Here is a 25,725-nt window from a genome sequence, read left to right on the forward strand (position 1 = left end):
AAGACCAATGTGGCAGAGACTGTTTCCCCCCCACCCTTCTCCAGAGTTTCTCCTATTTCCCAAAGCTGCAGAGATCATCTGACTGCTGTGTGTTAAAGTCCAGTCACTTAAGCCCCAACTCAAGTGTTTGGAGCTTTAAACAAAGTATTTCAAAACCCTGTTCCTTTTTTTTCTTGATGTCCTGCCATGGCTACTGTGGTATTTTAAACCATTGCCAACTCACCAGCTCATCAGAGCAAGGAGAAAAGAGGGAAGAGTAAGGGGGGAAAAAAGCCCTATGGAGATTTAGAGTCATTAACAGCCTTAATATGGTTTCAGACATTTTTGTGGTAATTCTTTGGAAAGGACATATCCACGATGAGCTGGGGTTTATTTTGCCACTGGCATAAGAAATGAGACAGTTTCCAAGAAAATGTTTGCTGTTTACCAAGGGGAGGGCAAATGTAACTAGAAAATGGCAATAGATGTGAACTAGCAACCTTGTTTAAATTTTGTGTAATTACCAATTCCTGACCTGGCTGCTTTGAACTGGATCAAGAACCAGGAAAGTCTCTGGCAGCTGCTCTGTAGAGTTAATCTATGGCTGTGCAGTGGGCACTGCAAAGCTTCCTCCCTTCTCAGGCAGCAGCAGCTGAAGATGGTTCATTATCCTGAGAGATATCCATCAGTTGTAAGCCTGGATCTCAGAGGAACATGTCCTGTCAGGAGGTAACTGCTCTGTGGCTCTATAATGTCATGAGAACAGCTCACAGGGATATGTCTTGCTGTCTTGGAGTGTAAATTTCTCTGTGAACCAGATTTTCCTGGGTATTTCTGCAGGAGCCTGCCCCGTGTTGCCCTGTTTTCTGAACCAAATCTTCACATGGGGTAACACCAGCTGACGTGAGAGGAATTAGGCTGATTTATGGCAGTGGAGTATTGAGGCCTTATTGTAGGGAACAAGAGGATTATATTAGCTTCAGAGTTGAAGTCAGAGCTGGGAGTTGAACTCAGGAATTAGTGGTCAGGTCTCGTTGTTTCTGTTAGCTTAAAAGAGGGAGCTGTGCTGAAGCAAACCTCCAAGAATATCCGATTTAATGGCAAATCCACTTTTTTTCCCCATGAGTGCCTCTAAGATGCCAGCCTACTAATGAACATGGCTTTTTGTGTTCAAACAATAGAGTTGCTCTGTCCTGGCCCACCCAATCCTCTTACAGGATCCCACCAGGGATACACGGGGACAAGTTCAGAGGTGACGCAGAGAGAGAGAGGTGCATTATGCAAAAGGTGAGACCACTTTAGTTCATGGGCATCAGAGGTGACTCAGTGCCTGAGTAAGTCTAACTTAAGGGTTTACTGGCTACTACTAGTATTATGTCACACTCTATTGTGAAGCATGACCAAAGAATGGGGGATTTAGGTCCCTCTACAGCTGAGGCTGGATTTCTGTGTACATAGGAGTATGTCCCACATTATGTTCTTCAACTTCACCTCCCTTCATGCTCTATTATAATGTTTTCAACTCTGTTTTCTGAAGGTGGAAAGCCTCAGAGGATCTCCTTTCAACACTATAGGCTGATTCCTCCATCTGAAAGCACATTTTTCTCCTAACAATGTTTACAGTTTTCTTCTGTAGGGTAGTGGGGCAGATAATCCTGTTAAACTTCCTTTTTTGGATAGATAAGAACATTTTGAGCAGGGAGATGAAGCAAATCACCCAATTCATATCTTCTGACTCCTACTCAGTGCTTTAACTCATATCCACTGTCTTTCCTAGACTATTGCAATGTGGTCCTGCTGGCTAGACATTTGACTTCATCTGGTTTATGAGTCTTTGCTTGTTCTGCCTTTCTTGATCATTAGCCCATGAGGCAGCTTGTGTGCTTTTCTGTATACAACACTTCTTTTTGCCTTATTTTTCACATTTCCAGAAGGACTTGTTCCTTAGAACAGATGAACCACATACTGAGAAAACGAACAGGCCAGATTGTCTAGTGCTCAGCACCCACCATTCAGGACAGATTTTTCCGGAGAGCTCAGTTTCCAAGGAGGTATCTAAATAAGTGACAGATACTCAAAAGTGGAAATGTGCCCACTTACTTTGGTGCTCAACCAGTGCTAGAGCTGCTTTGAGAACTTGCTCTGCTATGGCTCTTCTCCTTCACTTGCACTGCAAGACTTCCAAATCTCTTTCTTGTGCGCCATGCTTACCCTCATGCCATGCTCTATCCCACATGTCTCAACTCATTTCCTCCTGCTTGTTGCCATGTCTTTCTGCCTTCATTAAAAGATCAGCATATACATACACTCATATTTCCTTCAAGGGACCCATCAGGGCTAGTGCCCCAAATGCAGAACATATGCGCAACATAAATTAATTGTTAAAGCTATTGCTGATTGAAGTTTGGTAATTCAGCCTGCAGGATATACCATATGTTTGAAGTGTATTGTCCAAGTTTAGATTTTAAACTCCCAAGGGCAGGGACCACTCCTTCCTCTGTGTTTACATAGCATCAATGAGACCAGCAGTTCTTGGGTCTGAAATACATTAACCTTAGCCAATGCATTGTTAGGTTTAATAATGACTAGCTAACATTAAAGCACAATGGATAAAATACATAGACAAAGACATATTTTGGCACATATTTTTGTCATGGTTTTGATGCCAGATTCCTACCCAAATAAATGGTCCCTGGTCATCTGAATCAGTGACATTGTCTTGGAAAACTTACCCTTCACATTGCACCATCCTGGTTTTCTTTTGTTCAGCAGATGACACTAAAGCATGGCCCACTATTTATGGTAACTTAGGCCAGAGACCATCTATGGGAAAAGTGTGGAAGAGGAAGGCTAAATGAGATGCTAGACAATGAGCTCTGGGAATCACAGAGCCAGGGAACAGATGAACAAACGAGAATAAAGGTTTTGAATGCAAGAACTTAATGTCATTTCTTATTATTTATCTCATTAATTTGTTGTCCCCAGAAACCACACTCAAAGGTTACTGTGCATGGGCCCTCCAGCGGGAGGATAAGAGAACTAAAGGAGTAAATCCAAACCCTGTCTGAACTGACAGGCTGTTTTTCAGGGCGAGTTATGCAACATGTTAGTACCTCTAGGTATAGGACGAGTGGGATTTAAACTTGTACAGCAGATGGTCCGTGCATCATTGCTGGAATGCGCCTGCTGACCCTGGGGCAGAGCCTGAATGGACTTCAAAAGAGAGACTGAGCATGCTTCAAAGTGTTATTGTTTAAATGTTCTACTAAATGGGGACTCCGGAACAAAATATCTAGCTGAGGTCAGTCTGAAAAATGTCAACACACATAATGAGAAAACAGCATGCTGTGTGAGAAAGAATATTTCATAGGGGCATTCTGGGTATTTTGAGTAGAAAAAACAATTTTATCATATGTGTCAGCAGGTTGTCACAATCCAAGTGTCTTTCCTTGTGAGCTGAGTTGCATTTGCTTTTGTTGGAAAGACTAAGGTCTGTATGTGAAGGTCAAGAAAGCCTTAAGAAAGTGAGGTTTCTCCACAGGCAGGTACCCTGGGAGAACCATCAATCGAAGTTATTGCAAAGGTGTGTTGCAATATAGCAGTAACTTATCCTTCACAGCATCTTTCTGCTCATTTCCCAGGGAAGTTTTTAAGGACTCTGTGTTTGGGTTAAGAGCCTGATCCTGTGATTTATAATCACACACTTAGTTCTGTTCCTCCCAAAGCCTGTAATACTTGCTCATAACATATTCTTTCACCAGTGTCAGAGATACGTTTTGGCTTCTCCTCACTCTATTCAAGGGGAATTTCAGTAGGAAAAGGGTTGTTTTCATGTTCAGACCAATAGGATTAATATCACGAAGAAAAATTTCTTAGGCATGTCAAGCTTAAAAAGATCAAGCCTTCAGTAGGAAATTCAAGATTTGATTCACTGGGCTGGCTGGGCTGTGTCTTTGGTGGTGTAAATATCAGTGGCCTGGTAGCTTTCATTTGACAAATGGCTTCTGTGTTGGCCACTGGCAATTCAACATGGGTGGCTGAAAAATAATTTCCTTTGCTGGAAGCTAGCAGCAGCAACCTGAACTTTCACAACACCTGGTCCTGCTGGGGCATGTCTCTGTCTTGAAGGAGACATGTTTCAGTAACACAGAGGTTAAAAGCTAACCCTTCCTGCAGACACAAGAATGATCCAATGCCAAAAAGAGCAAAGAAGACCCATGTTAAGTAAAGGGGAGGCTTTCACACATCAATATTCAATGAGATAGCCAGCTTGGCACATGGGTGAAAAGAAAGCCACTGGGCAAGGTAAAAAGCGAAAGGGCTCTGGAGACCTTTAAGAAAATGAGATGTCATTGAATAAAGAAGATAACTTGGGCCTGTTTGCAGAGTCTCAGTATCTTTCTAACATGTTGTAACTGACACAAAACTTGAATAGCAATCAATTTAAGTGGGTCAAAAATAGCATCCACACCCTCCCTGGAGTCCTGGTTGCTACACTCAGTATCACAGCTCAACTGTTAGCTGTGGCCCAGATTAAGCAAAAACCATAAAATCATACCTAAGTGGGTATGAATTCAGCAAAGCTTTCAGGCTTATGCTTATCTTCAGTGTATGCTTAACTTAAGCAAGTATCGAAACTCTGCTAAATAAAACTTAGACCTGCAGAGAACAGATAAAAAATTGTTTCACCTTTTTTATTGTGTGCCAACTGCTACAACTAGCAGATACTCGATGTGTAGGTTGTAGCAAGTACTCAGTAGTCAAAATGCAAAGTGTATCAGTAAGTTAAAGGTAACCTGCTATTTCAGTGTTCCCAAAGCAGAGGAGTTGCAACACATTTCTGATTTACATAATTGGTTTTAGGAATCCTGGTTCCCTGGAAATATTGTCACTACAAAACAGATGCAACAGAGGCACTGCAAACTCTCAAAACTTCAGCTTATTAAACTGTTCATGGAGAATAAGAAGCATGAGTCAAGACAAAGTGACTTTTTAAAAAAAAGTGAGGACAAAACTTTGCACAACAGGGAAATAAACTCCAGTAAACCAAAGGAAAAGATATTACATCCATTACTCAATTCCCATTTTTTACTTGAGTATAATAGGACTATAAACATTTTCTGTCAACATCTTACAAAGAAACTTGTTCTAAAAGTGATGCATGGTGAGAACTTGCATCCAAATTGGGTGCATCTAAATTAGACTCTGAATACAGAACATTCCCAAAGGTGGCTTTTGGTTAGAGTTAGTCAAGTAACACATAAGAGGGTTCACAAATGTTGAAAGAAAAAATATACCAAAACCTCTCAGGAGTCCTCCTTCCATATGTTCATTGTGCAGGAGTATTTGGGGGACTGTGTGTTTATTTGGGTTTGCATTTTGCAGGCAATCATCCCCAGTACTTGCAGCAAACATGCTGTTTGGTATTCTCCTCTTAGAGTGCAAAACATGGCCAAGTGTCTGGCTGAACAAGGAAGGACTTATAAATGCACTGGGTGAGGCCTACAACACTTCAGATTTTGGCTTCAGTAGGTGGCAGAGATTCTTTAAATTCTCTTGCTCATTTACGTTAAGCAAACAAACAGAATTCCCAGACCACGAAGCCCACAAATTATGTGTATAGCTCATCTATGTGATCACAAGTTCCTTTTAAGATTGTTTTTATCTTCCTTCTCTCTCAAGCTTTCCTCTGCCTATGTTGCTGCTGTTGTTTATTAAGCCCCATGTTCTACAAACATTTATGCATGTGATTTACTTTATGCTTTTAAGCAGTTGCAGAGAGTCCAATAGGTGTTAAATAGATAATGAACTTGAACACAATAGAGCTGAGTATCTACACAGATCAGACTGAACCAAGTGAAGTTACAATTGTACAGAAAGTTCATCTTATGAATAAGAGTTTGCATGGCCTTAGTCTGGATGATCTGCCAGAAGGGGCATTTGTGTTTGTGTGGCACCTGGCATAAAGGGACTCTGAATCTGACCAGTATCCCTAGACCCCAGTGTGCCCTAGTTCATGAACTGCTAAAGGGACTATAAGTAGCCACTAAATGGCAAATACTCCATTTTCACAAAGACTGTCACAGGGTATTGCCAATACATGTACTGATATTTGCATCTGGAGATTGTTCATTCCAACACTGCCTGTTTTGGGAATGCTAGAAGATTCCCACCACCCATCAGCTGCTACCTGACCTCTTGAAAATAAACTTGTTTTAATGGGCATGTGCCTGGATCACCAAAGAGACTATCAAATTTGGCACTGTGCTGCAGTGGGAAAGCCAAGTTCGGGTGGTAGTGATCTACATTTTTACTCTCAGATATCCTATCATTAGGTCAAGGTTGCTGCACAGTGACGTGGAGCAATAGCCTTCTGCCTGCACAGTGCCTGTCCAGTGGTTAAATCATTGTGTTTCCAGACATTTGTCACACACCACTATCCAGGGGTACACTTAATATCAACTAAAGAAAAGGTAAATGACTGTGAGCACTTTGTCAAGGCTTAAGTGGATATTCAGCAATGACAGCAGCATGCCAGGCTGAGGCCTAGCCAGCAGCTGGCAAGGCATGTTTTACATAGCTTTGTGAACACAGACTATGCAAATTTATTCAAAGGATGTTCTAGAGTCAAATTGGTTGGAGCTAAATTTGCCCAGATGCTCTTTAGTCTGCTTATGAGAGCCTTTAGTTTGAAAATGAGCTGGAACTGATGAGTCAAATCAGAGCTGACTTCAGGATCTTTGCATATTAAGAGAAGCACAACTGAATTAAATGTATGCATGTCCATGTAGTATGGAAATTCAGTTCTGATGCCTCCTTGTGCTGCTCCCAAGATGAGGGCTTTACAGTGCTTAATTTGTGGAGAGCTCATGTAGAGAACTGGGCAGCTATTTAGCCTTGAATTTTTATGTTAAGAAAAAATGAAAAGACAGTTTTCTCTTCCATCATGGCTTTTGATTTTTTTGCCTGCATTTCTTTTTGCCTGTGGAGGCACTCCCTGGCAGTGAATTCACACCTTCCCTCCTGTTATATGTTCCATTACCAAAGGTGAATAATCAAGACAAGTATGAGAAATGAGAGAAGTATGTACTTGCTTTCTCAGATAATGAGCATGAAAGATGAAATCACTTCAGTCCTGAATTAAAAACAGCTATTTGAGGATCCTGCTATGGTCACAAAAGATAGTGGAAGGAGGTGGGATATGTTGTGTCAGTGGCAGGGGTACTTTTGATTCCTTCAGCTCCTTCCTGTTACAAGGGCAATTTTTTAAACCTTCCACCTGAATACTGACTTTATACTCTCAGAAAAGAAGCTGTGATATAAGCCAGCTTTTCCAAGTCAACCAGTAGAGTGTATCTGCTTGGCTACTGGGCATATGCACAGCTTGACTGTACATTTGCCCCACTTGTGGCCACCTCTGCACTCCTTCAAAGAGCTCCAGGGCAGTGACTCTGCCACCTCCCTCTCTCAGTCACCCTATGCCAAACATGAGTTTGGATCAGCCTTGCCCTTACAGCAGCTACACTGTGTCTGACCCCTGCCTGGGTGTACAAAGGTGGGAAAAGGGTGGGCCACTTCCTGAGCTTAAACAACTGAGCACTGTTAGCTCAGGGACAATTGAGCCTCTGGTGTTTATACTGTCTTTGTCTGGATAAACTGTATGGATGCAGTCCCAATGCAGTCACTCTATTTTCTTTCTGTTCTTCAGTATTTCACCCTAATGTGTGTTTTAGACATCCCTATCTTGAATCAGTGTATCAAGCTTCTTAAAGCTTCATTGCACTTACGCTTAGATTATTTTTTTAGTATTTGCCATTTGCTGAGGAAACCAGAATTTGGCACAGTTTACCATCTATCATCTTGGTGTCCTATAGGAGGTAAATGTCACTGCCCTGTAACGCATTAAATGAACAATTTGCATGGTCTACTCAAGTATCCTCAAAGAATTTGACAGCAAGGACGTCCCAGGGGACTGGCATCCCAATGCCACCTTCCAGGACTTGAGAACTCAGCTCAATGTAAAGCTCAAAATATTGCTGAGGCAGACAGAGATATTCAATATCTTGCACTTCACAAAACCCAGATGTATTTTGCACACAGCAGCTATAATGTCAGGAACTTGGGTCAAATCAGTGAATTTCTTTTCTTTCAGCTTCCAGCTTTTCCAATTGTGTTGCAATGACTGGCCTCCAGCTGTGAGGAAATACAGCAAGCTTCTTATTTAGTAAATTTTCTGTAATCCAAAAGAAGCCAATTGCTCCCTCCCCAGAATGGCACAGTCTGTGTTCGTTCAGAATCATCTTCCTAAATCACACCAGGGACTGAAAATACCTGAATAGGAATACACTGAAAATAGGAATAGGACTTACTGTAGAAGTTGCACTGATGTTCAGTCAATATGCTTACCTTTTCCTTCTGGATTCTTCCTTGCCTTTTTCTTGATGGTCTGTTAGTTCTGCTAGCAAAGACCTGCTAACACAGGGGAGGAGGTCCTGCAGAATTTATACCTTCTTGTACTCAAAAGGTACTGAGCAGTAGACCTAATTGGATATTTTGCTTGCCTTTGCATTCAATTTGTACATCATCCTGGGTCTGGATGCAATTTTTCAGCATGAAAAACATCTGGAAAAAATGCTTAGGAAAACTACAGATTTAAAATAAAGACAAAAATAAGCCCTACTGAATAATCCAACCCTTGTATTTGTCCCTAGAGGTTAGTATCTAAAAGATGACAGCAGAGAAGGTTCCTGGATTTATCCATCCTAAAATATCCTTTGCTTCCTCAATCGCAATTGTACTCCAGAGAAAAAGTTAAAGTTAGTCAGATCTAACCCTGGCATCTTTCAGTGGATTATTCCTAAAATAAAGAGGCTTTTCCAAGCCTGGTGGTTTCAGATGTTATGATCGATGTTTATTCATTTGTCCTCTCTTTCCATGGAACTGGCACTGGCTGCTATTTCTGTATCCAATACCACTGTTACGTCTGTTGCTCTAACCTAGCTACTTATATGGTCTCCACCATCATAATGTTTGGGCATATCCCAAGAATTAAAAAAAAAAAAACAAAAAAAAACAAAAAAAAAACCCAAACCCTAGAATAAAACCAAACTTTTTCTTCCCTCCCAGCCTGATCTTATAAGAGTTTTGAGGTTTTGTGCTTATATGTGTGTGAGGAACTTACTGAGGAAAGGCTGAATTAAAGAAATAGGTCCTACCCTCAGCTATGAAAACAGGGGGAAAGGCTGGCATGGGAGAGACCACAACACTGACCTGGGCTGCCACAGGAGTCTGCCAGGACTAGATGTGCTTCCCCTAGTTTTTTTGCTCCTTGGCCCCTGCCTCAGTAGTGTTTTCCATGATTCCTGGAATCTGGCAAGTTGTAAAAGTAATGAGAGACAGTGTGTAGATGTGAGCTGGTTTTTTGACAAGGAAAATTATTATTTCTGCCTGGAGACAAGTTGCCCTGCTCAGCTGTCAGTGGATGTGTTGCTTCTATTTATTCTGACCGCATTTGGATCAAGATCAGTGTTTCTGTGTGTCTCTTTTCCATCTTTGTCTGGGGAACATTATATACTGTTCCTGTGGACACTGAAGTCACCAGAGATCCAATTCATCCTGCAAACTGAGTCTCTGGTTTAGATAGCTTTCCCTTCAGAAGGCAGTGGCTGGTTTTTCATGACTTGGTGGGAGCCTGGTCTTATCTGCTCACCTATTACCTAGTTTCGGTGCTCTGGACCTGCAGTCCCGGGGAAGGAGAGGATGAGCCTTTAGGTCCATCAGCTTTGGGCCTTATCTATGGGTAAGAAAGCAAATCCCATGTGTGTGAAGGTTTCAGAGTGTTAAATCCTACCTGAATAAGAAGAAACTGCAGCTCTTGCTAAGTGCTCTGAATCCAAGAGCAGCAAATGGAAGAATTACCAATGTATAAAAATATAAGCAAACACATACCAGTATTAATTGGAGGAACATGTCCTTCTCGCTGACCTTAGCCCTTGTGACTGTACTTCTGCTGTAAGGGACATGAGCCCTTGGTTTCTCCTCTGTAACCAACAGACAGAAACCTCATTTCCAGCTAAAGGATTAAATTGCACGTGAGTTCATTGATTGAGTTCATTCTTGACACACCTTTTTTAGACCTGGATCAACGAAGAGGAGCATCATAATGTCTCCTATTTAGGCTGGAAACTAAGCAATTTGTGTACTTGCAGGAATGAGATACAGTTGTCTCAGAAGTTTTTTTTGGCAATAGGTCAGCCAGCTGTCAACATTTCAGTCTAGAAGTAGATGCAGCTCATTAGGACTGTTAGATATCATCAGATTAACTGGGCTTGGAGATAGGGTGAGACAGGAAAACATACCACAAGAACTGGCATCACAAACTCTCCCCCTTCAGAAATACTACCTCAAAACCAAGGAATGCTGTGGTCAATTGTAGCCAATATCAATAGAATATATCCTAATTTAAGAGCAGGCTTGCCAAGTATTTCAGCATGGATTTCAGTGCCCCTGGTACACATAAAAGTTACGGCATCAGTTCTGGATTAGTTACTGGGACTCTGGTAATGATGTTCCTGGCATAGCATTCCTTGCAAACACGTACTTTGGAGGAGTTCCCACACATTTTTTTATTGTCCAGTAGAGCTGTGGTGGCAAGCTGTGTGAAGCCTATCCAGAAAACTGCAAAAAATCAAAAGCAAAGGGGGAAAAACAACCAAATCTGATCAAAGATGGCAAAGCTTCTCTCATGTAGACATAAAAGGAGGTCTGAAATATGGGCTGACTGTGTAAAAGCCATGGAGGACAGAGTTTTAAAATGTCTTTTAGTGTCCTTAGACACTGCCTGAAATTGTTCTGTTTTGGTACCAGAAAGATTTTTGCAGACTGGGAACAGTTCAAAGATGATTGACAACAAAAGCAACAGCAAGAAATACCTGAGTGGCAGCAGTTGGGAAGAAAGCTTACATAGACTTGGCTTTGGTACAAAGGTAGCCAATGTCCTCAATAATACTCCATGTGTATTTGGAAAATATATATGGGAGCATATGAACTGCTTGTCAGCATGCATTGCTATGATTTGGTTTTGTGTTTAAAACCTCTTTGTTGTAAGCACCCTCATGTTTTCAGAGCTTGAGCCTTAGCTTTGCAACCTGAGCAGAAGGGATATCTTGTGTCTTTTTAGGACTTTTCATCAGATGCTTTATAGGGGTGAATGAAAGGAGCTTCACATTAATGACCTAAAAAAATATAAATAAATAAAATTAAAAAGTAATAAAAAAGGATTAATTTATTTCTCCCAAAATGCAAGGACCTGGATTCTCCAGTGTGTGAGATAATCTTCCCTTTACATTATCACAGATCCACAGATTTGTTATCCACTTTTGGTTCGTATCTGGGGATGCTGCAAGCAAAGGGAAGAACAGTTTGTCAGTCATTGAGAGCACACTGCAACAAGCAGCACCAGATCTTGAAATGTTATCAAATTAAAACAGGGGAGGAATAAAAGAGCTAGAATTTCAATTTCCTTGAAGGGTATTAGGCTTCATCATCATAACTGCTGCCTCCATTCTTAATGATGAAGATGTACAGCCAGGAATTTGATTTTATTTCTTTGCTGAGCAGCACCTCTGCTTACTCAGTACTGATTTCAGGTTGCTAAAGCAACACCAAAACCACTTCCTATAGAGCATAGTTGTGCTCAGCAGGCCTCCCATGCAAGGTTAGCAGAAGTTACGAAACTTCATGAAGGAAATACAATGAAAAGTACTAAGAGGTGTGGAAACCTTAAATAGGGATGTAACTTCAACCACTTCTCAGTCAATGCTAAGGGAAAATAGGAGTATGATGATCTTATATTTAAAAATATCCCTTTTTTTGAGGCAACTTTTATTCTGTTAATAATCTAGAGGAGATTGTCTTATAAAGAAAAGAAACATTTTTGTTTAAATTTGAACAACTGCCTTAAAATTCCATTTCTGTGCACACTGAACCTGTGTGACATTGTTTAAAGCCTTCTACTTGTATTTACAATTCATTTACTTTTTCATTACTGACAAAATATCAAATGCCAGAGGATGTGCAAAACCTGCTGAGTGATTTGCAAAATCTTCCGGTGTTGAAAATGTTTCTAATGATGAAATGCTTTATTAATTGCTTCTATTTTATCTGATTACTGGCTATTGCCACGTGAACCCTGAGGGTTTCGCAACAAGGAAGATCACACTTTAAATTATAATTTCTGGGATTATGCTAAAATACTGTGTAAAAACTAGTAGTCATTAGTATTCAGACAGTTCTCTGTTTCAAACATATCTTGCACAAGATTTCAGCCAAGAAAAAACAAGGAATTCACATCTAGGCTGGTTGCTAATAAAATCCACAAAGACTTCTGTAGAATTTGATTTAGTACTCAACTGGTGTGATCCTGGGAAGGAAAGTTCAAGATGTGCTTATCCTGGTGTTTCTTTTTCAATTCCTACTGCATTCTGTGAACTGAGGATTGCTTGAGTAATGTTACTGCTTAAAAGTGTTCCCAAACCCCAGCTTTCACTCACTGGCTGTCATGTGCCTTTGGCTGTAACAATAATATGGCAAAGTTTGCTGGTTTCACTTCATATTCTTAGAACAATTAAGGTTTTGGTATGCACCAAGAGGGTCATGAAAACAGGGACCAGAAGTTTGGGGCCATGTTTCTGCAAGTGTTGGTGATGAAATTGCTTCTGGAACATTGCAGCTGGTTAAAATATCACCTTGCTGGAAAGTATTGACAGACAGAAAGGACAAGAAGACATCAGAGATCTTGAGAGACTCACCCATAATGAAAGATTAGAAGAATGGCTTTGGAACCAAAAGGCAAGCAGTGATTTTGACATGAGCACAAACACAAAGGTCAGTATGGATGTTGATACAGTCACATGGGAAAAGTCTCATTTGCTTTATAGCTGAGGCAATGGATGTAGTTATATTTATGCCCAAATCTAGGTACAACATGGCCAAAACCACATGAAACTGGGATACATGCAGGTCAGAGTCCCACACAAGCCAATGAGTTAAAGGAGTTGTGGGCACCAAGGTTCCTCTGCCACAGCTCTGCCTTGTACAGCACACCAAAGGGAGGGCAAGTGACTTCTGCCCATGACCCTGACCCAGCAATGGTTGCAGGGAGGTGTTGAACTAATGGGATGACATCAGTGCAGAGAAAATGCCCTTTGACAAGAAATTCCAGCAGTGTGACCTGTTAGGCTGGGAAGCAGGTACCCACAACAGACCCACTGTAGTGAAATGAGGCAACCAGGTGCCACTAATTACCAGGCAGTGGGCATGAGCTTGTGTTAAGCCCACCTGTGCCTGATTAAGGCAGACCCTAACTGCGCATGAGCAGGATTAGGGGGCCAATAAAAGGTGAGGCCTGAGACACAGGCTCAGCTCAGTCCTGAGCAAGCCAGCAGAGAGGTCAGTCGCTCTCGGAGCAACAGCACCGATCCAGGCTAGTCAACCCTGAGGGCTATAGGCCCAGAGCACTATTCATGAGTCTCTGCTGGAACACCTGGTTGGACCTTGGAGCGTCGTTCCCTAACAAAGGTTCGTCTTGCTACAACCCACTGCTGGGGTATGTTTAAAACTAGGTTGTGCAAAATAGAAACTATGCAGTATGCAAGCTCCCTGCACAGGCATGGAATCCATCTCACTTGTAGGATGCTGGAGGTCTGCAGAGATCTCCATGGGTCCTAGGCTTCTCTTCCATCTCTGATTTCTGCCTTGCTGGCATTTGAGTGCATTAGTTCTCTGTCCTGTGATTTGTTTTATAATCCAGAGGGGATAGATAAATTCCTTCTTACAGCTACAGCAGTTTTTGTGATGCCAATGCCATGACCTTTATTCATAAAAAACGGAGTACAATTAGAGAAAGCAGGGTGGAGATCTGTCAGAAATGTGATGTAAACAGCTACAAGATGTGGTTGTGCTCCTCCGAAGCCATTCCCCACCAGGTAAGAATCAGAGCAACAAGCATTGCAAACACAGCAGAGATCCTATCTCATGTTTTGTTAAGCTAATTGCCTACACCTAAAAGAAAGGTCTAATAAAAACTGCCAAATTGAACTTTCGGTCAGGTTAGACAACATCATCAACAATAGCTTCCAAAGGATTTATGGAAAAAAAATCCCATTCCAGGTATCTGCTGCCGTTTTAAAAAAGCCAGGCTCTTTTTTAGCATTTGTGGAAGTAGTATGAACAATTCAGCAGGAGAAAAGCTCCTGTTTTGTTGTGAAAACAGTCTCTGCAGTACCCTTGAAAATTCATCCTGAGGCAAGTTTGAAATAATTCATGCTTTTCCTCTTATAAAAATATCTTCATGTTTGGAGCAAACAGCTGTGATGCTTGTGGAGAACAGCAGAAACGTGACCTGAATTCAAACCTGTATCTTACTGGGAGAACTGGGAGCTTAATCTCCCAGTAGGGAAGTGGAATACGGGCAGCAACATTTGCAGAGCTGCCAGGAGCTCCAGGGTGGCATGAAATCAGCTTGAGGCGAAAAGCGATGTTTAAGTGAGGTGGAACAGGCATGTGACATTGTCCACTGCTTGGGCTGGAGATGATGCCTGTGCCTGAAGCTCCAACAGGCCAGTAGATGTACCTCCATAAATGCCATACCCACCTCCACATGGCTTCACAGGTCCTCCGGGGAAATTAGATGGAAAAGCTCCCAGGGGTCCACCACACCCTCCGGTCCCTGCCTCTGCTCAATGATTTATTCAGCTCTGTCATCAGGCAATCCAGGGCCTCACTGCTCTGGATGAGGTCCAGTCACTGCTATAATCCAGCCTGGTCGTACAGTTTCTCTGTCAGCTCCCCCCATATGTGCCCACCCTGTGCCCCCCTGCTGGCACTTGCTGTGGGGTCACACAGACTAAGGGCCATTTTGGCTGCTCCACGGGTTGCTGGGATGTGATTCCCACAACAATGTGGGAGCCTGAGGACTTTTCACACTTCCCTTCCATGAGCTTAACAAGCCCAACGGGCAAACATGGAGGAGTGAAAACATGAAAACTTCAGGTCTTTGGCTGACAGAGAAAATTCTGTGGTGCTACAAGCATCCTGTGACCAGCCATGCACAAAATATTAACTGTTTAATAGTCATTAATCAACAAGTGATAAGATAGAGCATAAAAATATATCAGCGCTGACTAGTATTGACCAAATTGATTTAGAGGTGCAAAGCTGGATTTCTAGTGCTTTGTGCTGAACCCATTTCTTCCCCTCTCTTCTCCATGACCTCTCATATAGAGACAACAAAGCAGGACTGCTCTTGCAAGGATGCAGTGCTGGGTTGATGTTTCCTGCCGTGCAGGGTAAGGCCACCTGGCCATTTGCTAGCATGTCCAGTGGTGGATACCTGGCAGGAAAAATAGCCCTGTTGCAGGGGCTGTCCTAGCTGAATGCATAGTTGCCAGACTGGAAGGATCCTGGTGTGATCTCCTATGATATTGGATATCAGGGAGGCAAAGACTTCCATCATTACCACTTTATGTTGTGTTTGACATAATAGGAGAGGCAGAGAGGCTCATGTGCACCCCAAAAATCTGAGCCTGATGTAACTGAAGCATCCTGAGTACCTTGAGGGAGGTCTTACAAGTTCATGTTATGTATTGCTTTATGTTAATGCAGCTTTGTGATTTCATGGTACTTTGCTTAGATAAGCACTTCAAATAAACTGTTTGGAAATGCTATTAATCACATGTGAGAGGAAGATCAGATGTCATTTTGAAAGGAACAATAAATAACACACAGTTTTCAGATATATATATATATATATATAAAATCAGTAAAAAGACAAATGCAAAGTGGTGACTGCTCCTAAATCCTGGGTTGTACTTGTGAGTCCTGTCAGCTCTCGTCATTTCTGGCTGGGCTTATTCAGAGGAGAGAGTCTATGGTGATGTGCTGGGCCTTCAAGGTGAAGGCTGGAAATGCAGCATGCATGTATGTGCATTGGCCAGGCAGGGTGAGGCTGGCAGTGCCTGGGGTTTTGGTAACTTGTTTCTCCTTAGCATTTGTGATTGCTTGCTCCAAAGCTGTGTGGCTCCTGGAGATGTCACCTCTCAGCTCTGTCCCTCACCACAAGCCTCTTCTTTCACAGACCTCATGCTGAAGGCTTCAAAAATATCAGAGAAAAAAATTTTCCTCACTCCATCTTTTCTTCCTACATGGGTCACTGTTTTAGGAGGTAGGGAGAAAAGCCTTGTGAAAATACTGTTGTTAAGGCTGCTTCTAAACAACATGGCAGGTATGGACAGCACTAGCATAGAGACAGGCAAGAGAACTCCCTAAAATTCCACCTTTCCTCAAACAACATCAAATCAGTCACTTGGGCCTTGGGCCAGGTCAGGAGCTCACTGTCCAGGAAACACCCAGCTAAACTTTCTAGAACCCGTGTCTACAGGTTGGGAGATTAAGAGTCAGGTATCCCAAAAGAGAAGTGCAGGGATGCCACAGTGAATATTACTGAATTTATTTTAAGCAGCGGATATTCTGGCCGAAAGATCACTTGAGAGCATGCCAAAGGCCCAGAAAAGGTAACTGCTTAGGGAGGCTCAAGGTCACCCAAGCCTACAAGCCTCTGGCCTCTCCTCACTGGCATTGCTGCCCCACGGGGTGACGTGCAGTGAAAGCCCAGGCATCCTCCTCCAGGCACGCAGCCGATGCTTGAAGTGTTTGTGCCCGGGCTGTGCCAGAGGACGGCGGGCACAGCCGTGCCAGGAACTCTCTGAGCCCCCCCGATGCTGCCACATGGCTTTGCCTCTTCCAGGAGAAGCTCCCAAAGCCGGCTCTGCCTCCCCTGCCTCCAGATGCAAGCAATTTGTTTTGCATTTGGACTGGTTGTCCGGAAAACCGAAGCGCTGTGATTTCAAGTTTGTTATATCCTTGCTTTCCAGTTTTGTTAATTAAAATCATGTAGCTGGATGAGCAGTTCCTGGGTAGCTTGCAGGGTTTGTTTGATATTTTGTTTTTTCTGAGCACTTGAACAATTGGTGCCCTTTCTCTCTTTGTTTTCAGTGCGTTAATTCACCTAGAGAGGAACTCTATCTCTGAACTAGTAAAAGCATGCATTTGGGAATTCTTACAGTATTTTCTCTTGGTGTTTGCCTACACCTGCCAATGTAATTTGTCAGAATAAACTAGGTTCTTTAAAAAAAAAAAATTATACACTCTTCATAAGTGTTTCATCATCACTTGGAGAGGGAAGGGAGCCGAGGGACCCATAAGCAAATCAAAAGAAATATGAGCATGTATGAATTCACTCCAGCTATCACTCTTCTTCCTTGTTGGTGAGTTTAATCCATTGGCTTGTCTGAATCAGTCTTGTAAGTTGAGAGGGCTCAACTGCATCAGTGAGCTCACCACCATAAATTTCTGGACTATTTTCCACTGTGATGCCCACTGTCACCTGGGATGTGGTCAGACCAAGCCTGCCTAGCTTGGTGACCAGCTCCAAATGGAAATGAAAGTGTTTCCACATGGCAGTTTCCAGTCCTGCTGACTTTTCATTGCTTTCAGAGTGCATCTGCCACAGCTCTTTCCCTGTCTGCCAACCTACATCCTCTTTTAGCTTCCCAGCTTTCATATTGCCTTTGCAACACCCACGTAACCATCTCTACTCTGCTCTTCTGCTCATGAGGCCAAGAAAATCTCTCTGCAGGCCATGCAGCCGCAGAACATTTAGCTGCAGCGTAGTGGGAATGTTATGAGCAGGGAAAGAGGCATGTTCAAAATGTGCATCACCTCTAAGCACATCTTGTACTACTGAAGCAGTGCTAACCGAGGATTTACTCCACTGAGGGAACATTACTTAAACTGGCCAGACTTTAAGCTTTACTCTCAGAACTGAAAACACTATGCATGGGTGTGTGCAAGGACATGCCAACATAAGCAGGATTTACCTGGGTCTGCAGACAAAGCTCCAAGTAGCTCAGCAAAGAACATACGTGCTTCTGTCATGCCAGGGTGAGGATCACCTTAAGTCAGTTGTGCCTTTCTATGCAAATCTTAATCTGTTCTGCATTGTGTCAAAACATGACTCCAGAATTAGATCCAAAAGATGACTCTTTTTTTTGCAGCAAGTACATTCAGACAGAGCCTTTTCATGGCTTGTATCTTAGTTATTTATAATATCATTTGCCTTCTTTTGGAAATTTAAATTCATGTGATAAAATGGAACTTTATGTATCAAATTCTAATGCAGAAGTTCTGGTGTGAGTGCTTTAGTAAGATATAGAAGTGGAAAATGCAGGTTATATGGTAAAAAAAATTCTTTCAGGTTTTTTTATCAATGTTGTATGATTGAGCCAGCAAAGAGCAATGCCAACATTAAAAAAATATATATTACCTGTTGATCTTGTCCTGTTTGTGGCTATTTAGGCAGGCAAGGCAAGATTTGATAAGAACTGTTAATGTAACAGTTCAGGCAAAAAAAAAAATTATTAAACGAGATAAGTTTCCTTTCATCTAGTACTAGGTAAGCAGATTAAAAAGAAACTAAAAAAACTGTGAAGTGCAATAACTGGATTTACTAATGCCATGTAAAAGAAAAATAAGAGCACAAATTTGGATTTTTGCACAGGGTGAGTGCTGCAGAATTTTCCTCGGGGAAATTTTCATCTTTTGTTGGCAAAATGTGGTTAAACAGAACAAGCAGATCTTTTTTGTTTTTAATTGTTGTGATTCTGTTTAAAAGTTACATCAATTCTAGCATGTGAAAGCAAAATGTGAAAGAAAATGGGTTTCCTAAATTTTCAGTGATTGACTAAAATCCACACACACGCTGGTTATTTTAATTTAAGGAAAAAGGATTTTGTTTCTTTATCCTGTTACATAACCCTGGATCTATTCTCCCTTGAACACACAAGTATGTTTATCATTAATCTTAAAGGGAAACAGTTGTTCTTCAAAATATTTGCAGAATTTTTATCTATTTTTTAAAAAATTTGATCTCATATAACAGATGAATTGAAGACGAATGTACACTGATTTTTTTTTTTCAATTAGATGACTTTAACCTCATTTATGCATAGTTCTTCTACTGTTTTTTCCCAACAACAAGAGTGAAGGAAAAAACATTGGTTGAGTGACTTCAAAAATGCAAAGCATACGGTTCTTGCAGCATCCAGCAGGAGACAGACTACCTGCCATTGGGTTTTAGCTTATTTTAATGAAACTGGCTGACTTTCAGTTTGGAGACATTCTTTAATAATACCTATATTTTTCATTCTATACTGCATTCCTTTCAAGGACTTTAAATTGCTCAAGAGCACTTGCAAATCCTGATGAAAACCTTTGGATATATGAGAGGTTTTTTATTTCCAGGTAGCTGCCTATTACATTTGAGACACTTCAATTTTTCCAGAAGCCAGTGGGACCGCTTTGGTTCCAGGCTCTTTTCTTCCTCTGGCCTTGCCCCTCTCTTTAAGAATCAGCCCCCTGTAAAGGAACACACATTTCTAAACTTGACTGGTACTCAGAAAGGACCCACTCCAACCTTCCAAAAGTGCTAAGTGCCTCCAGTTAATACATAATCAGCTTGATGTAAGGAAAGGACTGGTGGAGGCAATCCTGTAATGGCTAGGCAGCCTCAAATTTAAGCAAAGTAGGACATCCATAGCATTACAATCAGAGGATTTAAAGTTTCTTTTTAAGAAGACCTGTGGTTTTTAGCTGCATTTGTGTTTGACTTGTAAACTGGGTGCATGGCTCCATTGCTGGAAAGTTCGTATGATCAGCTGTGTACCAAAACCAACAGGTCATGTTTTGATTTCTCTTTGATATTTTATTTATATGCTATTTAAATGGATAAACTAAGAAAAATTAACTGTCCAGGTCATAATTTTGTCTAGAATAAACACAGGCTAAAACTATAGCAACTTAGTGGATTGTGTGGATTAGTGAGATATCCTGGTATGTAATAGCAATAGCAACAATTCTATTCCCCAGTTTAGTAATGCTTAAAATCTGCAATCCAGAGTCACAGCATGATGTACAAATCCCTCACAAAATCTGCCTTTCTTTTTCAGGCTCAGGATCCTTTGCCATACAGGGAAACCCCAAGGTTGCTCCCATATAGCTTTGTATAGGAGAATTGTGTTTGAAGAATCTTTAATGTGGGGGACTTAATCAAAGTATCTTTTTGCCATTCTTGCTTATACCCTTCTTTACAGATAGAGCTATTTGTCCCCTAGATTTCTGCTGGACATTGTGCCTGGTACAATTTGCTTTTTTAAGTTCAATGTTTATATGTAAAATTTTCCCAATTCCTGCAAAGACCCCTCCTTGTCTTGCCTTGATCCTGAATCCATGAAACACCATGATCCCTTTAGCAGCCACACATTTAAAAAAAAAAAAAATAAAAAAATTTCTCCTGAAAAAAGTGAGGAATATTAAATCTATTTTTATTTTAAAATAAAGGAGAATTTGCTGATGAGCTCATTTTAGATCCTGGTGTCATTTCCCTTCTTCCCTCCACCTCACCTGATAGAAATCTGATCTAATCTAATCTACTATATACTTATGTTAATATGTACCCATCTGCAAAATAAGGCACTGGCATCCCTGTTCCTCAAGATCTCTTTTACAGGATGCCAATACAGAAAACCTCTTCTGATTTCCATGTCTTCTCAGTAGATTTCCACACGTTGTAGCCAAGCTGGGGATTTGGCCCAGTGTCTTTTTTAAATCCTGTGACCCAGACACAGAGATTAAAAGAGTTATGTTATTGGATTAAAGAGATACAAAAGTCACTCACTGTATCAGCGCTCAACACCTTAAAACTCCAGAAAACAGCTCATCATGTTAATGGCAAAAAAAGTCTCTAAGAAAGAATGAAAAGGCAAAGGAAGGTGGTTGGTAATCTGTACCTTGGGCTGGGGTATAAAAACCTGACCCTCTGCAAAGCAGCCACAGTAACATTACATCCTGCTTTCTCTAGTCCTGCGTAGTCTGAAGACCTGGTATACCTGTCCTTTGAACTACACCTACCTGTAACCAGAGTGATTTTAGCCTCTCTTAGTTAAGTTCAAGTTACTGCCTTCATGGTGGTTTTTTTAAGGGGTTACGCTTGATTATGCTGTGAATGGTACCAGTGAATTCAACAGAACTGCAGAAGTAAAAATACTAATAGATTGAAACCAGACCTACAGGAAAAGGATAGGATTTTCAGGCACCATTTATATGCTTAATATTATACACATGCTTATGCTTTGTAATTTGGGCTCTAACTTGTGATTTGGGTTACATAAGAGAACCGGAGGAGCCAGAGGCATTAGTGCTGCTGTATCTGCTGCAGCTGGAGGCTGAGTTCCCCAAATATTCATCAGGCGCATTCTCACAACTTGTGCTGTCTCATAATGAAACAGCAGTGCACATATTTATGACACAAAAGGTCTAATTATTATTATTATTCCACTTAGTTCCAGGTACTGTTTACATGCCTCTGACTTCAAAACAGCTTTGGCTGTTGGCTGCTTTACCCCAACTTTTTTTTTTTTTTTTTTTTTTTCCTTCTAGGCACAGAGAGCAACCATGTGGTTTGTGTGGCTGACTTTTCTTTTAATGAGTGAAGAGCAACAGAAAAAGGGAGAGCCAGAGACAGAAAATACAGGCTTTGATTCCTCTAGAGAACTTGAGCAAAATATTCCACTGCTGTCAGTGCTACAGCTGTTCTGGCAGGATCCTCAGCACAGATGAGGCTCCAGCCGCTACTTGCATTTCATTGATGTGACTGCAGGTTCCTAATTTGCATCGAGGCATCCTCACTGCAACTGAACAAGTGGCTGTGCCCGTGAGAAATGTTTTGCTTCGTTTCCTAGTGCAGCCAGAGCTGCCTGTGTTTCTGGTCCCTGGTGGAGCCTCACAAAATGCTAGTTGCCTTCAGAAAACGATGCCTAAGAAGCCAAAGCTGCAGTACATAAGAAGCCTGAATCAGAAGGCGTAGGTGGCAGCACGCACTACATCATGTTATTAGTTTAAAACAGACTGTTGAGTGGACATATGTCATCAATTAGCTGCATATATCCTATACCTCTATCTATTTCTCAGTTAAAAACGTTTTCACTTTGTCAATCAGCTCTGATACTGGAAAATCACAGAGAGCACTGGCATCAGGGAAAATTGCTTGATTGATTGTGGCACCCTGGATTTGGCATATTGTACTGCCAGCAAGGAGTGTGCAGAAGGGGTGCAGCTCTCAGCCCTCTTGCAAGAACCAGCCAAGGAAATCCTTTTCTAGCTTGAGACCTCCCTGGAAGGGAGGAAGCTGCTGTGATGGAATTCGATCCCACGGCAGCCTATGCATAGGTTATAGGCTCCAAAGATGTGTCACCCAGTGACTGCCATCCTAGTTTGTGGTGTAGGAAGGTAGGGTCTTGTATCTGGGAGACCAGAGCTGTGGGGACTGTTCAGTCTTCTTTGATCCAGTTCTGCTGTTCCCAGTGCAAGGTTAGCACTGCAGGACTTCTGTGAAACACAGATGGCTCAAAATCTCCTTTTCCCTGCTACTCTGCCCCCACAATGCAAACGGTATTTTGCAGTAGAGAGGATCTTAGTAAGGCTTCAGCAGGGGTTACAAGAGTCTGTATGCCACTCTATCTTTTCATTAACAGACCTAGAGATGTGGGTAGGAGGGCAAAGGCGTGTTTGAGTCATGTACCCGCTCGCCTGCAGGAGGAAAGCACCGGCTTTCGGTGCAGTGAAGCCCAACGCGGGACAAAACGTTGTCCTGCTCATTTCTCCTGCCGATCGCCCCGGCCGTACTTTGTCCTCCAACTGTGATCGGAGCTGTCGGGTGCCGGGGGCTGCTTTTTCGGTAGGAGATAGAGAAGAGCCGGGAGATCCCGGTCTCCTTCCCAGGCACCTGCCAGGCCCCGCTCCCTTGTGTTTCCTTCTCCAGCAGCAGACAGCTGCCGGGACCAAGTGCCTCAAAAGCCCGGCCGGGCGACAGCGGGTCCAGAGTCCGAGCCCCCGCCACCTTCCCGGGGAGGAAAAGTGGCCGCAGAGGAGCGAAGTCGGGGCCCGGGCACAGGGACGGGCAGCGCCGCATGCTTTGTCTGCGAGAAGGGCGCTCTTTGTCTAAGGAAGAAAAATAATTAAAAAAAAAAATCCTAAATTTACAAAAATAAAAAATAACGAGCGGAGGAGATCCGTGGCAGGCAGCCCTCCGTTCCGCTCATCTCCCCGGCTCGGCAGCCGCGGGGCTGGCTCCTGCCGGGCCGGCTCGGGGGCGGCCCCGCTCCCCTGGGGGAGCCGAGGGGGAGGGCGGGCAGCCCGGGACGGCCCCCCCGGCGGTGGCAGCCGCTGCCCCGCACCCGCCCGCCCCTCCCCGCCGCCCCGAGGCCGCCTGCCAGCCCGGGCTCCGCCGCCGTGTCTGCGGCATGGCCCCTCCTCCCCCACACCCCTTCCTTTAGGCTCCCCCCTCCCCAGCAAAGAAGAGGCCGTGCCGGTGTTTTTCCACTCAGCAGGATGGGTGATGCTCAAAGCTCCCTCATTAGACAACAGACACGAGAGGTCAGGAAGAAAGCGCTTATAAATTACCGTTTCCTCCCGCTCGGCGCTGCTAGTCGCGCCGCACCGCTCCGCCGGACGCGCCGCACGGCTGCAGGAGCGCAGCGGCGCGCAGGCACCGCGCGCAGCGGACGCAGGTACCGGCGCCTCCCGGGCGGGCGGGAGGGAGGGAGGGCAGGCGGCGGGGCCGGCGCGGAACGGTGCGGAGCGGATCGCCCTCCGCAGCCGCAGCGAACAAAGGGTGGCCGCTCTGCGCCCGACGGAGCCGAACCGAACCTGGCTGGGGGCGGCAGCGTCCTCCTTTTGTCCAAGCCTGGTCGGGGTGCCCCTGGGTGCACTCCCCCCTTCCCCATTTATTTATTTATTTATTCTTTATTCTTTCAATCGCTCTCCTCCCCAGCTGCCTCCTTACTCCTACGGGTGTTTTTTTTCTCTCCCAGCGGTTATTTTCGTCCCACCCCCCACCACCACCTTGCGTTAACTTTTTTTCGCGATAACAGTTTGTAGCAATTACCTACTCGCTGGCCGCCCTCCAGCACATCTACGAAGCACGCTTTTCTCCACGGCTGTATTTGCCTTTTTTCTCTCGCCTTCCCACCCCTCCCCGCAGTATTTTTTCTGGCTGCCGTGCGCTAACCTCAAGTGAAGAGGCTGATACAGGCGATGCTACATCTGATGCTAATGGGCCTACCTGGTGGGTAATACCGCTGGCTCCCTCTTCCTTTTCTTTCCCTCTCGTTTTCCTTTTATTTTGTTGATCCCTGACATGCTAAAATCAAAGTTGTGATTGGGGCTTGAAAGAAAAACGCAGGGACTGCACAGGGTGCGTTACCGAGCTCAGCATGGTGTGAAGGGGTGATAATTCTGGGTTCATCTCAGGGTATCTTGGATCCCAAATTCACCCCGTGGCTTTTAGATAATGAATGCCCATTTCTGCCTGATATTGTAACAGGCGGCATGTGGGAGGACTCGCAAGGTTTCCATATAAGAACATGGGAGAATTTATTTCACACAGGCAAAGAAATGTGCAGGGCATGTGTTATTTATGAAGCAGAAGGCAAGCTGTGTTTTCCTTGGGCAGCTCCGAGAGTGGTAAAACTATGTATTTAGAAATTGTAAAAGCTGATTTCTGCTGTTAATAAGAGCTACGTTTAAAGGACAGCACCGGTGGAAAAAAATGGTAGTGGGGGAGGATCCAGATAAACATGAAGAAATACAACCCCGCACATATTTCAGCACAGTTTGTGCCAAGGTGTAAAGATGGAGTTTTTTGTTAGTTCCCATTTTTCTAACCGTATTGGGAAAGGCATTAAGAAAATGTGCTGAGAGGAGCTGGTTACGTTGACAGAGCTATTTCGGTAACTGCAATTTTTTTTTTTTTTATTGCTTGCATGTCAAAATGTTTCAAGTTTTGGACAAGCAAAAAAGTGAAGCAGCCCTGTACAGGGTACGTGTCAGGCTGTGTAATTTGAAGCTTGAATGACAGTTGCTACCAGTTTAGATTTTGTGGCTTTAGGTTTGAGGGTAGATCAGCCCGTTAAAACCTGCTGCTGTGGAATTTGGAGGGGAGAGGTTTGGTGAGAACCCTGATGATTTTTGACAGCTGAGTGTTTACCTCTGGTTCTGTATTTGGGCAAGCTGACTGCTTTTTGGCATTGCCTACCTTTGCTCCAGCATTGCGGAAAGATTTCCATGAAGGTTGTTGGGTTTTTTTGAAGCAAAATGTGCAAACAGTTTAGGCGGACAGCATCTGCCCATGTCCTTCCCCTGCAGTAAGCCAGGGCTGAAGCACAAGTGTGGCAGGAGGATGTCTTTGTTACACTGGTTAGGCTGACACTGGAAACTTTATTTTTGGTTATTTTCATAGATAGCATCTTTGTGTTTCCTCTTCAACTGTCTCTTCTCTGCTTTGCTTAGGTTTTGTTTTGGGTTTGGTTTTTTTTTTTTTCCCTCTTTCCTGCGTCTCTGTTTCAACCCCTTCCTGGTTTGGGGTGCTTGGACACTGCACCCACTGGAGGGCGACAGGCACCTTTCCCTCCCCCAGGGGTTCTGTTCAGGGTGGGGCGTATCTGGATCTCCACCTGCCGGCAGGCTTGAGGAGGAAAGGCCACTTCTTTCTGTAATTTAACTACCTGCATCTTTCCCTGTGCGGTGTTAGGGTTATTTTCTGTCATGCTTTTCAGTAACCGGGAGATTGGAGAT

General features: G+C 43.2%; 1 protein-coding gene across 4 annotated transcripts in view; it reads left to right on the plus strand.

Moving 5' to 3' along the window:
* Nucleotides 1-23,427: 23,427 nt before the first annotated feature.
* Nucleotides 23,428-25,725, plus strand: part of SLC6A6 (solute carrier family 6 member 6) — a 55,684-nt gene continuing 53,386 nt past the window's right edge. For 2 of the 4 annotated variants that reach the window (XM_030458281.1, XM_030458282.1), the window contains exon 1: nucleotides 23,428-23,660. Coding sequence is in view for 1 of the 4 variants with exons in the window: in XM_030458280.1 (XP_030314140.1) it covers nucleotides 24,187-24,217 (31 nt within the window). In the remaining 3 variants the exon portion in view is untranslated. Of the gene's footprint in view, nucleotides 23,661-23,976; nucleotides 24,218-25,725 lie in introns of those variants that run through there. The other 2 variants (XM_030458280.1, XM_030458283.1) reach the window with 2 other exon arrangements.

The sequence above is a fragment of the Calypte anna genome, chromosome 12 (assembly GCF_003957555.1).
Source record: "Calypte anna isolate BGI_N300 chromosome 12, bCalAnn1_v1.p, whole genome shotgun sequence".
In the NCBI taxonomy this organism is placed as follows: Eukaryota; Metazoa; Chordata; class Aves; order Apodiformes; family Trochilidae; genus Calypte; species Calypte anna.